The sequence below is a fragment of the Cynocephalus volans genome, chromosome 9 (genome assembly GCF_027409185.1).
Source record: "Cynocephalus volans isolate mCynVol1 chromosome 9, mCynVol1.pri, whole genome shotgun sequence".
Classification (NCBI taxonomy): domain Eukaryota; kingdom Metazoa; phylum Chordata; class Mammalia; order Dermoptera; family Cynocephalidae; genus Cynocephalus; species Cynocephalus volans.
The window spans coordinates 83,227,807-83,242,270 of NC_084468.1; the positions used below are offsets into that span (position 1 = coordinate 83,227,807).

Consider the following 14,464-nt stretch of genomic DNA (forward strand, 5'->3'; position numbering starts at 1 on the left):
ATTTTCTCTGTTGTTTAGACTGGATAAATTCTATGACCTGTCCTCAAGTTCACCATTCCTATTGTCTGTTTTCTCTAATGTACTATTGTGCCCATCAAGTGAGGTTTATTTGTTTATTACGGTCTTTTCCTTTCTATAATTTCCATTTGGTCCTTTTTATATGCTCTCTTTCTTTGCTGAGATTTCTATCTTGTCATTTGTTTTAAGATAATTTTCCATTAAATAGCAAAGCACAGCCCTTTCACAAAATGGTGCTGAAGGTGAAAAAGGAAGCTCTTGCCCCTGCCAAAGCCGAAGCCAAAGCAAAGGCTTTAAAGGCCAAGAAGGCAGTCCTGAAAGGTGTCCAAAGCCACAAAAAAGAGATTTGCACATCACCCACCTCCCAGTGGCCCAAGACACTGCAGCTCTGGAGGCAACCCAAATATTCTTGGAAGAGCTCCCCCAGGAGAAACAAACTTGATCACCATGCCATCATCAAGTGTCCACTGACTGCTGCATCTGCCATGAAGAAGATAGAAAACAACAACACACTTATGGTCATTGTGGATGTCAAGGCCAATAAGCACCAGATCAAACAGGCTGTGAAGAAGCTCTATGACATTGATGTGGCCAAGGTCAACACCCTGATCAGGCCTGATGGAGAGAAGGAGGTGTATATTCAACTGGCTCCTGATTATAATGCTTTGGATGTTGCCAATAAAATTGGGATCATCTAAACTTGAGTCCAGATGGTTAATTCCAAATATACAATTATTTTCACCATAAAAAATATATTGAAGTACAGTTAATGACAGCTGACTGAAATTCCTTAGCAGACAACTGCAACATCTGATTCCTCTTAGTGTTTGCATTAGTTTTCTTTTTTCACTCAAGTTGTGTTTGTCTTGGTTTTTGGTATAACAGGTGATTTTTAATTGAATCCTGGATATTTTGTTTGTTATGTTAGGACATGCTGGGTCCTACTTAATTGTTTTTTTTTTTTTTTAAACAGGCAGTCACTCTGTTTAGATTTTGGCCTACTTTTTTGACCTGTGGTTCTAATGCTAGTTTAAATTTCACAGCCTTTGCTGTGTTATCTTGGTCTGCTTGGTTTACTTGGTACTGTTGGGCTTCTTATTGTCTCTGTTGATGCTTTCTGAGGGTGTGAAAGGTGTTTCCTCAGTTTGAGGTGCTGGGTGCCTCACAGTCATAGAAGAGTGTTGTGAGATCCCCTATCCATGACCCCTGGTTTCCCATTTTCTCTGTGCAGGAAAGAGGATTCTTAGATCTGCAATGTAAAAGAGTCTTCCTAGGTCTGGGAGCTTATTGTTGCTGGGTCCATCTTGCTGATTCTGCCCCCAGCTCTAGATACAGCCTCTTGACACAGGGAGGGGTTTTCCAGGCCTGACAACTATAATTGGGTCCTTCTTGCCTGTTTTGCCCTCCTGACCTAACTTCTCCTAATAGAGAAGGGGAATGGGATGAAAGAGGCTTCTCAGGCAGGACTTCTTGCTGTGGATTGGTCCCTCTTGCTGGTTCTGCTTTTTTTCTCTTGCCCACCCAGTGTTGAAGGGGGGAAAAAAAAAGGGTGTCTCAGGATCAAACATTCTTCCCAGGCCAGGTCCCTCTTATTACTGAGGCCCTCCTGCTGGTTCTGCCCATTCTATCCAGGATCTCTTCATGGGGGTGGGGAATCTCAATCAGGTGGGAATGGAGACTGCTTCCCCTGGCTGCTTTTAGTTGATAGGGTTACTTATTGATCCCCTTTCTGTGGTGTCAGGCTTGTCCAGTGTTCTCAGAGGGTCTCCTATTTGATGTCAGAAGAGAAATGAACCTATTTGGGCTGCTTCTGTTGCTAGGTTGGGGCTAGCAAATGCCTGGTCTTGCCCCACCTGCTTCTATTGTGTGTGGGAACATAAGACACCCTGCTGTGTTTTTCCTTCAATTCTAGAGTCCAAAACTGGTTTGTCTTCTTATTGCCTTTCAGAGTTCTCCTTTGGTTGTTGGTTGCATTATTTCCAGGGTTTACAGTTGTGCTTAGCAGGGAGTAGCAAGGAAAAACAGGTCTATACACTCTGGTCTTGACCTGAAGTCCCATACTGTTTAATTTTAATAGTGATTTGGTTTTAATAGCTATTCAAGAATGAGACTTAATACTTAAAACCATCCCTCAAATATTTGGGTTTTTCATTAATTTTTTTTTCTAATACCAAATTTTAAAGCATGTTGCAGTCCTATGGTAATATAATGATAAAATAATGATATTATTTCAATAGCAGTAATTCTCTAATATTTATTTTCATGTTTTAAAATCCCTTGATGATGACCTGATCTTTGCTTTTGTAGCTTAGATGTTAGGTTTTCTGATAGCTCTTCCATCATGAGATTGAGAAGCTTTGCATAAGATGAGGAGGTAAGAAAGAATAAAAAGGATATAAATTGGATTAATTTTTATATTTAAATATATATTTTGGAGGACAAATATTATCTTTGGTAAGAACCATGGTGGAAGCCCTGAAGTTGTTGAAAAATATTCTGACTGCTTCCTTTAACAATTAGATATAGCTTGAGAGAAAAGAAAACAGTAATTTTACTTGGAGAGATATATTTCTAACAAATAATTTTTCAACAAAGCTTTTCTAAGTTCTATGATGACAAATAGAATTGTGATCAAATGTTTAATGTTATTTATAAGAATCATAACAATTTGGGGTTACCTGTTCAATGCAGTTAAGTTGTGTATGTATGATATCCAAACTTGAAATTAGGAACCACTGAACAACATGTGCGTATTGAACCTGTACCCATTTTACAATATTTGATGCATAGTTTTACTAGGGAAAGTTACTCAGATTTTATAATTCTACTAATTTTGGTTTTATGATATTGCTGGGCATATATGCAATTTATCTGATGCCAAGACATTTGTTAGGAAGGCAATAGCAAATTATAACTTTGTCATGGAAAATCACTTTAAGTCATATGGCATGATTTCTACTAGCAAATTGTAGAGAAAAGTGAGAACTACTCCTAATAAATATTTCTGTGCATAAGCACATTCACTGAATCACAGGAACGTAAATTGCTCAGGATCAAAATTCGATCAATCCATGTGATTCTGGATCATCACTTTATACATTACCCACTAATTTTGAATCATTATCATTACTACTGATTTACTTCTTATTTACCAGCAATAGGGATTGGTCCAAAATCTCTTCATTATTGACTCTCGTATATTTACCATGTCAAGCAGATTTTGTCTTTTTTTCTTCCCTTATAGTATCTAGAGCTAAAAGGATTTTAATCTGTACATTTATTCTAAGAAAATCTAATTTACTTTCCCAATTGCTGAGGATTAGTCTATCGGCAGCCATGGAAGCCCTTAAGGAGCTATTCACTTTCTCAGTTTAGTGTGCAGAACAAATTAGTACTTCCCAAAATAATACCAATTAAGCCAACGTAAAAAAGTTAGTATCTATATTAATCTCAAGAGACAAGCTACAATATTTCTCCAAAAGGGCTGCCACCCAAGGACAATACTTTTTCAGCTTGCATAGATATACTACTTTTATATTATTCTCCTAGGATGTGTTTTTGCTAGATGCCATCTACTACTATTACTTTTATTTTTTCTGCTGCTGCTGTGTATACACACACACACACACACACACACACACACACACATCACTCCCACACTTATATACATATACCACATTGGTTTTTTATCTACAAATTTTGCCATTTCATTTTCACCAAGATACTGGGTAGGAGTCCAATAGACCTTAAGTTTTCTTCTAATTCTTTTATAACTACTGTGTGACCTTGAGCAATCATTTCACTATTTTATGAGTTATTTTATAATTTAAAAAGTGAAAATGTTGGACTAGGATCACGGGTTGGCAAACAAAGGCCTTTGGATGTGTTTTGGTAAACAATATTTTATTGGAACACAGCCATCATTCATTTATGTGTGATCTTCAGCTGCATCATCGGAATTGAGTAGGTGCAATAGAAAGCACATGTATGGCAGGTAAGCCTAAATACTTATTGTCTGTACCTTTAAGAAAAAGTTTGTCAGTCCTGGACTAGATGGTCAATAAGGTCATTTCCTTATACACGTATTTATCACTCAAGATTTTGTTGGAAAAAAAATTTAGTCTGCCTACTAAGTATGATGATAAAAATTTAAAATTATTTAGTTTTCTATCCTGAAACTCTTCTCATGAATCCAAACTATAAGTCAATCCGGTTCATTTAAATAGTGGAATTATCTCAAGTGATAATTCTAATGCTTCAATCTTGTCATCTCAATTATAAGAGATATAACATAATCCTAAGTCAATTCACATTTATTGGGATACTTTTATTCAAAATCCATTTTGATCCATTTTGGGGAGCTTAAAACATCCACACTCCTCAAATATTCATAAACCAAATGGAAGAAAAAATATAAAATAATAAATGGCTAAAATTCATAAACTCATAGAAAACAAAATACAGATGCATATAGAGATTTGTGTGTTTGTGTTTGTGTGCACATTAAAAGTTAGAAGGCATTAACATTTGAAGGCTTGAGTTTTATTGTATATCTGGGAGGACGATTGGCATTCATATTAGATTGATGCTTAACAATGCATTTTTTATTTTATTTTATTTTTTTTGGTTCAAAGCACTAAAATGAAAATATGTAAATTAAGTAGCCACAGGGAAGTGATGAACTGTCAGTTTCCAAATTAGTGAAAGACCTTAAAATCTATGATCAGGAACTGAAATTTTATAGAAGAGACAAATTGGGAATTACTACAGCACTGTGAGGAAGAAAATGAAAGCATCAACTTACTGTGCAGCTTCCGGACTGAAGAGTGGAAATGCAGTAAAGAGCATAACCTAAGTCACACAAGAGAAATTTAGGACAGTTGTATAAAATGACAACTAGATCTCCCTCCTCTCATAAAATCTTCATCAGCTGAGTTAGCATATGTGTTGGTCTTAAATTTGTTAAAATTTAGTTCATATAGGAAATTGTGACAGACTTTTGGCAAAAATGTCCACAGTTATTCCCTTCGTGGTATCCACGTCCCCTGCAATGTGATTTTGGTGGTCCTTCCATTGAGATGTGGAGTCTGTTTCCCCACAACTTACATCTGAGCTGGCCTTGTAACCTGGTTTGGCCAACTGAATTCAATAGAATTGATTATATACCAGTTTTGAATTAACCTCAAGAGGTCTTGCATGCTTCTTCCTTCTCTCAAATAGGGTCCCAATAACCTTCACCTCACAGTATTTTAAAAGTCCTTCTGTAGTCCCTTCCACACTGAAATGGGATTGGCCTGTGTATTCAATAGAATGCGGCATCAGTGACTCTGACCTCCTAAACCAGGGCAGAAGGGCATCCTGCCTTGGACTTCTGGAGGGCTGGTGTGGGGAAGCCACCTGCCATGTGATAAGGACACTCAAGCAGTCTCGTGGAGAGTTCAACACGGAGAAAAGCCAGCTTGCCAGCACCAACTTGCCAGCCATGTGGCTGAACTACCTTGGAAACAGATCCTCAAGCCCCAGGGAAGCCTAAAGATGACTGCAGCTGCAGATGATGGCTTCCTGCAGCCTCACGAGAAACCCCGGACCAGTACTGTCCACCTGAGCTGCTCCTGCATTCCTGCTCCACAGAAGCTTCGATTACTATTCTTTTAATGCATTGTTTTTGTATGTTTGTTATGCAGCAATTTTTAACTAATCCACTTAACCAAGCAGGATACATAGGGCTTTAGCTGCTCTAGGACTATGGCCAGTTGGTGGTGGCAGAGGTAATAAGTGCAAGTGTAATACATTTAAATCTCTCTATCTTGAGAAAGAATTTATTGTTTCTCTACTATAAACAAATTATGATCCAGTATGTTTCCACTTTTTTTATCCCCTCCTTTCCTCCACTCACTCCCCAATTTTATTAAATTATATTAATTTTATTTTATGTTTATTTATATGTATATACTCCCTTATTGCTTGATTTATCAGCTTTAGATATATTTTTACATTTGGCTTATAAAAAAGGAGGAGTTTGGCTTACCTATACTACCACAAAAATTCTTGTCACCTTTGAATTCTCAAACTTTGCTAGTTATACGAGTGCTACATTGTCAATATTTTCAATCATAGTATAACCATATGCTTTACATTTCTTTTGGTCTTAGAGTTTTTCAGTCCTTTTGCTAGTCTTACCATTTATCTCTTTGCCCAATGAAGTTTATTCTTCATTATTTTCTTCAAGAAAACTCATGGAAACTGCATTGTATTGTCAAAGCAATTTAGTTTACACTTTATACTAACATGGCTGGAAATCAGGCCTTGTTCCAATGATATCCGGTGTTCAATGCTACTATAGGGAAATGTGAAGTTATCCTGATTTATTTTATACCAAAAGGGACTTTAATATTTTTAGTGAGTTTCCAAAGAGTTTAGTTTTATTTTTTTAAAGATATCTAACATTTACTGAATGCCTACCATCTGTCGTGTAACAGCTATATGAGATAGGTATAATCCTTATCCCCATTTTATAGATGGAAAACCAAGGCACAGAAAATTATGTAAGATTCCCAGTGCCACACAGGAAATAAGTGACCCAGTTTTCTCAAAATAGTGGCAAGGGTCCCAGAAAGACCGATTCTCCCATTCTAGAAGTGTTCAACTCAGGTTTTCTTTCTGTGCTTTCAATTCTGGAGAATATGTAAATTATATCTGCCTTTCTGTTGGCACTCTCCTTTCCTTTCCATAGATTCAAGTTTCTGACAGGTGTTAATTTTCTTCTGCTGAAGAATTCCCTTCAAAATTGCTTTTAGTAGAGCTTTGCCGGTGACAGATTTTTCTCAGTTTATGTTTGTTTGAAGAAGTCTATATTTTGCTCAAATTTTTGAGTGGTATTTTTGCTGGGTATAGAATGCTTGTTGACTTTTTTTTTTTAAGCACCTAAAGATGCCACTCCGTTGTCTTCTGTCCTGCAGCCATTCTTATCTTTGTGTTCTTTCTGGGCATAATGTTCTTTTTACCTCTTGCTGCATTTAAGATTTTCTTTTTATCACCGGTATCAAGATATAGCTTGGTGAGGTTTTCTTTGTGTTTATCTTGCTTAGGATTCCTTGAATTTCTTAGATCTGTTTAGAGTTTTTGTTAAATAAGGACAAATTTTGGCTATCATTTCTTCAAATATTTTTTATGTCCACCTCTATTTTTTTTCCTGTGGCTTTCATTCTATGTATGTTAGAACATTCCAAGTTATTGATACTTTGATCATTTATTTTCACTAATTTTTCCCTCTGTGAGTCACTTTGGATAATTTTTTGCTCTTTTTTTTAAGTTGTCTGATTTTTTTTCCCCTGCGGGGTCTAATTTGCAGTTAATCTCATCCTGTGATATTTCATTTATTATTCTTCATCTCTACAAGTTCCATCTGATGTTTATTTTATATGCTAATTTTCTTTTCTAATTATGTTTGTGTTCCTTTTCATCCTTGAGCATATTAAGCACATTTATAGTACTTATTTTAACATCCTAGTTTGTTAATTTCATCATCTCTGTCAATTCCAGATATATTTCTATGGACAGAGCTTTCTCCTGGTTATGGGTCACTTCTACATGTTGTCATGAGGAAGAAAGAGCCTTTTGTAATTAGCATTCACTACTCAGAGAAGAGACATTATGTGCTGGGCTGAGGAAATACATTATTAGGCTGAGAAAATACACTCCATCAAAGCTCTTTGATACTAATCCCCATTTATAGTTATAAAGTAATTCCATCAAAACGTTTGAGAAAATCCAACAAATTAAACATGTAGCAAAATCAAAATACAGACAATATTAGCAACCAAGAGAAAAAGACAAAAGAGCAAAAAGGAAAAGAAAATAAAAAATGTTAAGCATAAATTAGAATATCTGTAGAGTTTCTTTAGAATAATTTAACTAATGAAAACAAACTAAGCAAAACCAAACAGTTATGATAAGAACCAATCTAATTTCAAAAGTTAGAAGAAATTGCATGAAGAACAACAGTGTCTTATTATATGGGTGAAATAGCAAGGGAATACATGGCAGAAGATTAAATAAGTAACTTGAAAGACTGAATGGGGCATTTCTTCCAGAACATGAACTAAAAGGATAACATGATAAAAAGCATGGATAAGAATAAAGCCAAGAATTTCAACATTTGTCTAATATTTTCAAATTGCCTAGTTGGAAAAGACATGGAGAATAGAAGGAATACAATAAGGAATAATAGAAGAAAAAAATTTGAGCTAGAAACACAAACAATTAAACAAAGTAGACCTTAGATTGAGGGCCAAGCAGAAACACTGAAAAAAGCAATAGAATAGCCTGATCAAATGTTATAAATTCAAGAAAAAATAGAAGATCCTAAAAACATTTAGAATAAAAATGAAACAAAACAAAAAGATAATAGATTTGCTAGCAACCACTCCAAAGTTTTGCAGTTGTGTCTCCCAGTAATAAAGTCATGTGGTGCATAACAATGTTTTGGTCAACAACAAAGTGCATATATGATGTTGGGTATGCCATATAGCCGAGGTATGTAGCAGGTTATACCATCTGGGTTTGTGTAAGTACAAGCTATGATGTTTGCATGTAAATGAAATCACTTGATGCATTTCTCAGAACACATCCGTGTTGATAAGTGATGCATGACTGCATTTGGGAAATCTGAAGTCTCCTCCATTTTATTGCTATGTTTACTGTAAGCAGACATTAGTCTAGGGGTAAAAAATAGGTAAATAAAACTTTTAATTATGGGAATCAAATGTTCACTCTGCTTTTACCTTATTTTATTTTTTTTCATAGCACTTAGTAGATTCTTACATACTATCAAATTTATATTTGTTAAATTTGATGTTTATTATTTATTTCTCTTTATAAGAATATAAGTTCCATGAAGGTAGATGTTGTGGTTGCTTATTGATTGTCCCCAATACTTAGAATAGTGACTGAAACAAAATATATTCTCAATATTATTTGTAGCATAAATTCTTTATAGTATCAAGTATTGGAAATTACCTACATTTTCATCAATAGGAGAATGGTTAAATAATATATAGTATATATATCAAGATCATATACCAGTCATATAGAGTGACATAGTCTTATATTATTGAATGCAAAGTCAAAAAACCCATATTTAAGCATGGGATATCTAAAAAAAAGTGATGAAAGATCTATTCTGAAATATTAACTGCAATTACCCAGTGGGATTGAGAAGCAGATGGTCAGTCAACAATCAAAAAGTATTTCATAAAAACTTATGTGCCAGGTAGCATTTTAGAAACTGGGGTATAACAGAGAACAAGTTCTTACCATGAGGGTGATTACGTTTTAGAGGAGGGAAGATAATATGCAAGCATAAATAAGATAATTTCAGGATCTGAGAAGTGCTATAAAGAAGATACAACATGTGGAGACTAACATGGGAGATGCTAACTACCTCTTATAAGCTGGTCAGGACGGTGTCTCTGAAAGAGTAATGTTTAAGTTGAAATGTGAAGATAAGATGGAGGACAGCATAAAGATCATAAAGATTTAGGGAATAAGCATTGGAAACCTAACAAGAAGAAAAAAGAGTGATCAGCAAATGCAAAAGACCTGGGAAGGGGGTGTGCATGGCACAATTGAAGGACAAAGTGTTGTACGGCAGATGAAGGAGGAATGGCTTGGGGCAGTGAGGGGTGGTGGGGAGAAAAAGAGGTAGTCCAGGGCCTTTTTCAGGCATATGACTTACACATTGGAGTGATAGTTTAATGGGAGGAGCATCAAAGGGACTTAAGTCATGATCTGATTCACACTTAGAAATGGCAGTGTGGGAAAGAGGATCAAGAGTTTGATCTAGGGACCAGTTAGAAGCTGACATAGCAATCCAGGGGGAAGACTGTGTTGACTGCAAACAGTGTGCTGAGCAACGGGACTTTCACTTGTCAGCTATCTCCTTCTGCGTACCCTCCCCTGTTCCCACCCGACCTCTCTTTCTTCCTCTCTGTCTCCATCTCTCTCCCTCCTTCCCTCCCCCTCCTTTCATGAGCACATAATTTGTGTCATGGTAGCTGCACAGAACTATCTCCTAAATACATGTCATTCTAGATGAGGACCAGAGATAGCTACAGTAGTAACACTGATTGGTAACAGTACTAACTGTTGCAGACAGTTGGTTTGAAAATCATCAGAGATTTATTTTTTCCTATTTATACCTCTTAGGATATATTTAGAGTTTCAAGGGGGAGGTGCCTTCTTTGAAATGTTCATTTATAATCCATCATATGTACTGCAGTGGGAAAGGGTGTCCACACCTGTTGTCAATGGCTTGTCAAAAAGAGCTGACCTAAGAGACATCCACAATAATTGAAGAAATACTTGTTACATCCTAGTGTTTTCAAATAACAGTTTTCAGGCTCAGGGTAGAATTCCAAATGTACTGAAATATTTAGAAATCTCTCTCCACTTGTAAGGATTTTGCTATTTGTATCTGGTAGGAAATAGCTGTTCTATAGGCACAAATTTGAGAGTGAAGATTTGAAAGGAAAGTAAAAATATGATTTGCTAACATCCACGGAGGAAGCAGTTCAGGTTACTAAACTAGAATGTATACTGTGGATCTTAAAACGATTTCTTATATACCATAGGATAAAAGATTTGGCTGACCCGTTCCCTGCAATAGTTAAAGGAAGGAGTGTGATTTCAGTCCTGACTGGATCTCTAAGTTAAACACTTTATTAGCACCTGGTATACATGACATTTCAGGGAATATAATACTTTGTCAGTTCATATTTGATCCACCATGGAGGGCCAATGGGCCAACAAGGCCAAAAGCTGAGGGGTGGGGGTGGGGGTGGTGATGGCGGTGGGGGGTCTGGGGGGCTGGTGCAGTATCACACAGCTGCTATTTGTAATGCTATAGCTTGATTTGATTTGTTAATTTCTCACTGAACTTCATTTCTTCTCTGCAGTAGAAAGGATTACTGTATGGATTAAATTATTTGAGATTTGAAGTAACTATGCTTATTAGCATAGTAGTATTAATATAGAAGACAGTAAATGAAAATAAAATACATCCATTTGGGAAACTTACCACATAAAAAGTGCCACTTATCTACAGTCTTGAGAATAGAAGGTGAATAAACTGCTCTGTGGTCTACTAAGTAATCTAGATATAAGTAGGAACTACTTGTGATAGTCCAAGATCACCACTTACTGAGTAATTTTGAGCATGTACACCTGATCATTCTAAGCTTTGTGTCTTAATCACTAAATGGCTATGATAATACTTCCTGTAATAGAAAATGTTGATTTTCAACTCAGTACACACAGTAAAGTGATGTCTGTTATAATGGCATTCTGTCTGCTTTACTATTTTTCACTCTCAAAAGTGTCCCAGTTTTGATGACAAATAAAATGGTTATCACAGCTCTTATGCCCTTCTTACTGATTTTGTTCAGGTATCCGCCATTTCTCCCAATCAGCCCAAATGACTCAGAGGAAGGGGATTCTATCTCTATCTGCAGGAGTGGATCCTGATATGTCTAATCCAGTAATTAATTTAGGAACTCATGCTATGGTTTATCTAAACAGCACATGGCATTCTCTTGAGAACCCCTTAAATTCAGTGGTAGACTCATGATCTGAGTTTTCCTACTCAAAATAAAAGAAAAGATTGATTTAATGGTTGGGGAAGGTAGAAAGTTTTCTCTCTAGAAATAAATGGAAGGATATTGTCTCAATGGCTGATGGCAGTTATCTTGCAACCATGAGGGTAGGCACTTGAAGATAAGGCTGACTCAGAGAGAGGCAAGTCAAGAAAATCTGCTGCTGATAGCACATCGAAAAACAATCTACCTTCACACGTTCTCTTCTTTAAGATAACAAATGCCTTTGCTGTTTATGTCAGTTTGAGGCAGTATTTTTTAAAAAATAAATTGCAGCTAAAATATTCTAATAAATATACTCTCTTATGGGATGTTTCTAAGGATTAAATAAGATTGTTCATATAAAATGCTTAATGCAGTGTTGAGAATAGTAAACACTCAATAATTTATTTTTAATATATCTGAGAGGATGCTACCACTGGGAATCTAAGTAAAAACACTCAGCTACATAGAATTTTGGACCTTAGCTCTGTAACATACTTCTTAAAATGAAATAGAGCTCACTGTATTTAGACAGATGAGATACTCTCCTCATATCACAGATCAGGCAACCAAAATCAAGACAATGTTAGAAGCTAGTAAACACTCAGATTTTCTTTCTTCTGATAAAACTTTTGTTCAGCCACATCACACGGTCTTTTCCTTAAGGAGAAATAACATGAAGTTAAGCATTAGCCTGACCTGAGTAAACTAACTGTAGTTGGCATTTCTGTGTGAGTGTGTGAGAATGAGTGAGAGAGAGAGAGAGTGTGTGTGTGTGTGTGTGGGTCTGGATCCCCAGTATGTAGTCATCACTTCTAGTAATAGCACTCAAAAAATTGAGGTGGGGAGGGAATCTATCAATTCCTCTTCTTTCTTAACGCATGTGGTTTGGGGAGAACTCCACCCACTCTCCTAAGGTGGAGCATGTATTCAAAGCCCAGTTGGAATGCAGGCATTACTTTCTCTGTGGCCAGGACATGTGGCTCAAGCCAAGCCAATAAGGACCAACCTGTGTTAGGATCACAAGGCTTCTGCTGGAGCAACTGAAGAGCAGTGCATTCTCTCCTGCTGCACTTGAGTCTGACAGCATGTGTGCTTACAGCTGCCACCACCATGAGGAAGTTCATGTTCCATACCACTTGCTTAGCTGTCTCAATCAAGAAATTCTATAGCTGTCCCCCTCCTCTCCACTTTGCTACAATCGCATTTTTTCAGGGCTTCATAACTCTCCAGTGTAATCATTTCATGGAAAGAGTACATTCTGTGATGGGTATCATATATACCACGCCCAGTGCTGGGATTCATCAGTGAACAAAGCAGAGACCCTGCCCTTGAGAAGCCCTCATGAAAAGTTTGCAAAGCATGTTGCAAGGCAATTAAAATAGCGAGATCCATGAATATCTTCATTTCAAAATTTTCAAATATTAGTCACTATATCAATGACTCCCTTCTGCAATGCATTCAAAGAGAGTTGTGTGCATTTTTTTCTCTAGAAAAAAAGTTATGAATTTGGTAATCAAATTATGAAAACATTTTAAAAGCTAATATTACATTCAAAGCCTCTCCTCCACTTTTTGCAGAGCACAACCAGTACAGAATTAAACAAGGAACTTTCGGATTTCTAAGGGTGCAGATAAAAATCAGGACACCCAGCTCCATGCAACTGAGGAATGTGTCACCAGCAGGAGGGAGGAGACTCGCAGGCATTTTCTCAGTGAAACTGAGCATGAAGACCTAGACCTAGAAGGAAGCCAGAAGGCTTTGAATTTATGATGACATCAGCAATTTATCCAATGATAGAATTGCTGAATTAGAATATCTTTTGAGATTCTAATAAAAAAAAAAGGTAGCAAAAACCAAAATCCTCCAAAACCCCAAACCTCTGTGTCACTCACTTAATTTCCCATTTATTAGAGAAGGAAAATCACAGAGCCATTAGCAGAAGAGCGATTCTGTATGAGTTCTGTTCTGTATTGTAACAGGATGTCTGACAACCCTAGAGGGAGATGATAATAACATGTTAAAAGCTGGGCCAAGAAGCTTAGCTCGCCAAACTCAACCCTTTAGAAATGTCAGTTTTTGCAAGAAGAATAGCAGGATTGTTTTATTTTTAGGAGGAGTTGATGGATCGTCTGTTTTGATTTTAAGTATATAAGGTAGTGTGTCATATGTCCCTGAACTCTCAATGGAAATAAGCTCTTGATTGGACTGTGACTGCCTTGCCTACAGTAGGGAAAACTGCTGAAAGATGAGAAAATGGCATGAATTAATGTGGAAATTTTGCCAGAGGGGAAGCAGAGAGAGAAAGAGATGATCTGATTAGACATTCAGGGATGACAGGTGAACCTCCAAAAGTTCAGAGGTTCGGTGCAGATATCCATCTCAACATTTAGCTGCTCATTTGAAGCTTTGCCAAGCACAAGGGAATATATTTTGTTTCAGAAACTGTTGACAATCTCTCAGGATCACTGGGGCTCACCATAAGTCCTCTTGTTCCTACATTTCTGCTCACTTCATGCCTGAAGAACAAAGGTCACCAAAATTGTGTATTGTAGTTGGAATTTCCTTTTATTGCATATTTTGCTATTGCTGCCACCTTTGGGGGTTCTTAACTGTAGTGGACTTTTACTATCTAGAGGACATTACTACTCTCAAAAGTTATTCTCAGTCCCAAATCAGTGGAATCATAAAAGAAAGGGAAGGAAGAAGGTAACATATCAATATCCTAATTTGTTCTTTAATTTTGTGGAAGTTTTTTATTGGCTTTATTTGTTTTCCAAAAAAAAAATTGGTAAATTGGTGAACAATTAAAT

General features: G+C 36.6%; 1 protein-coding gene across 1 annotated transcript; it reads left to right on the forward strand.

Annotated features, from left to right (window-relative positions):
• The first annotated feature begins 248 nt into the window (after positions 1-248).
• On the forward strand, positions 249-733 carry LOC134386455 (large ribosomal subunit protein uL23-like). Its single transcript, XM_063108645.1, has one exon. It carries the CDS (start codon positions 249-251, stop codon positions 714-716), a length of 468 nt encoding a protein of 155 aa, XP_062964715.1. The 3' UTR covers positions 717-733.
• Positions 734-14,464: the final 13,731 nt, after the last annotated feature.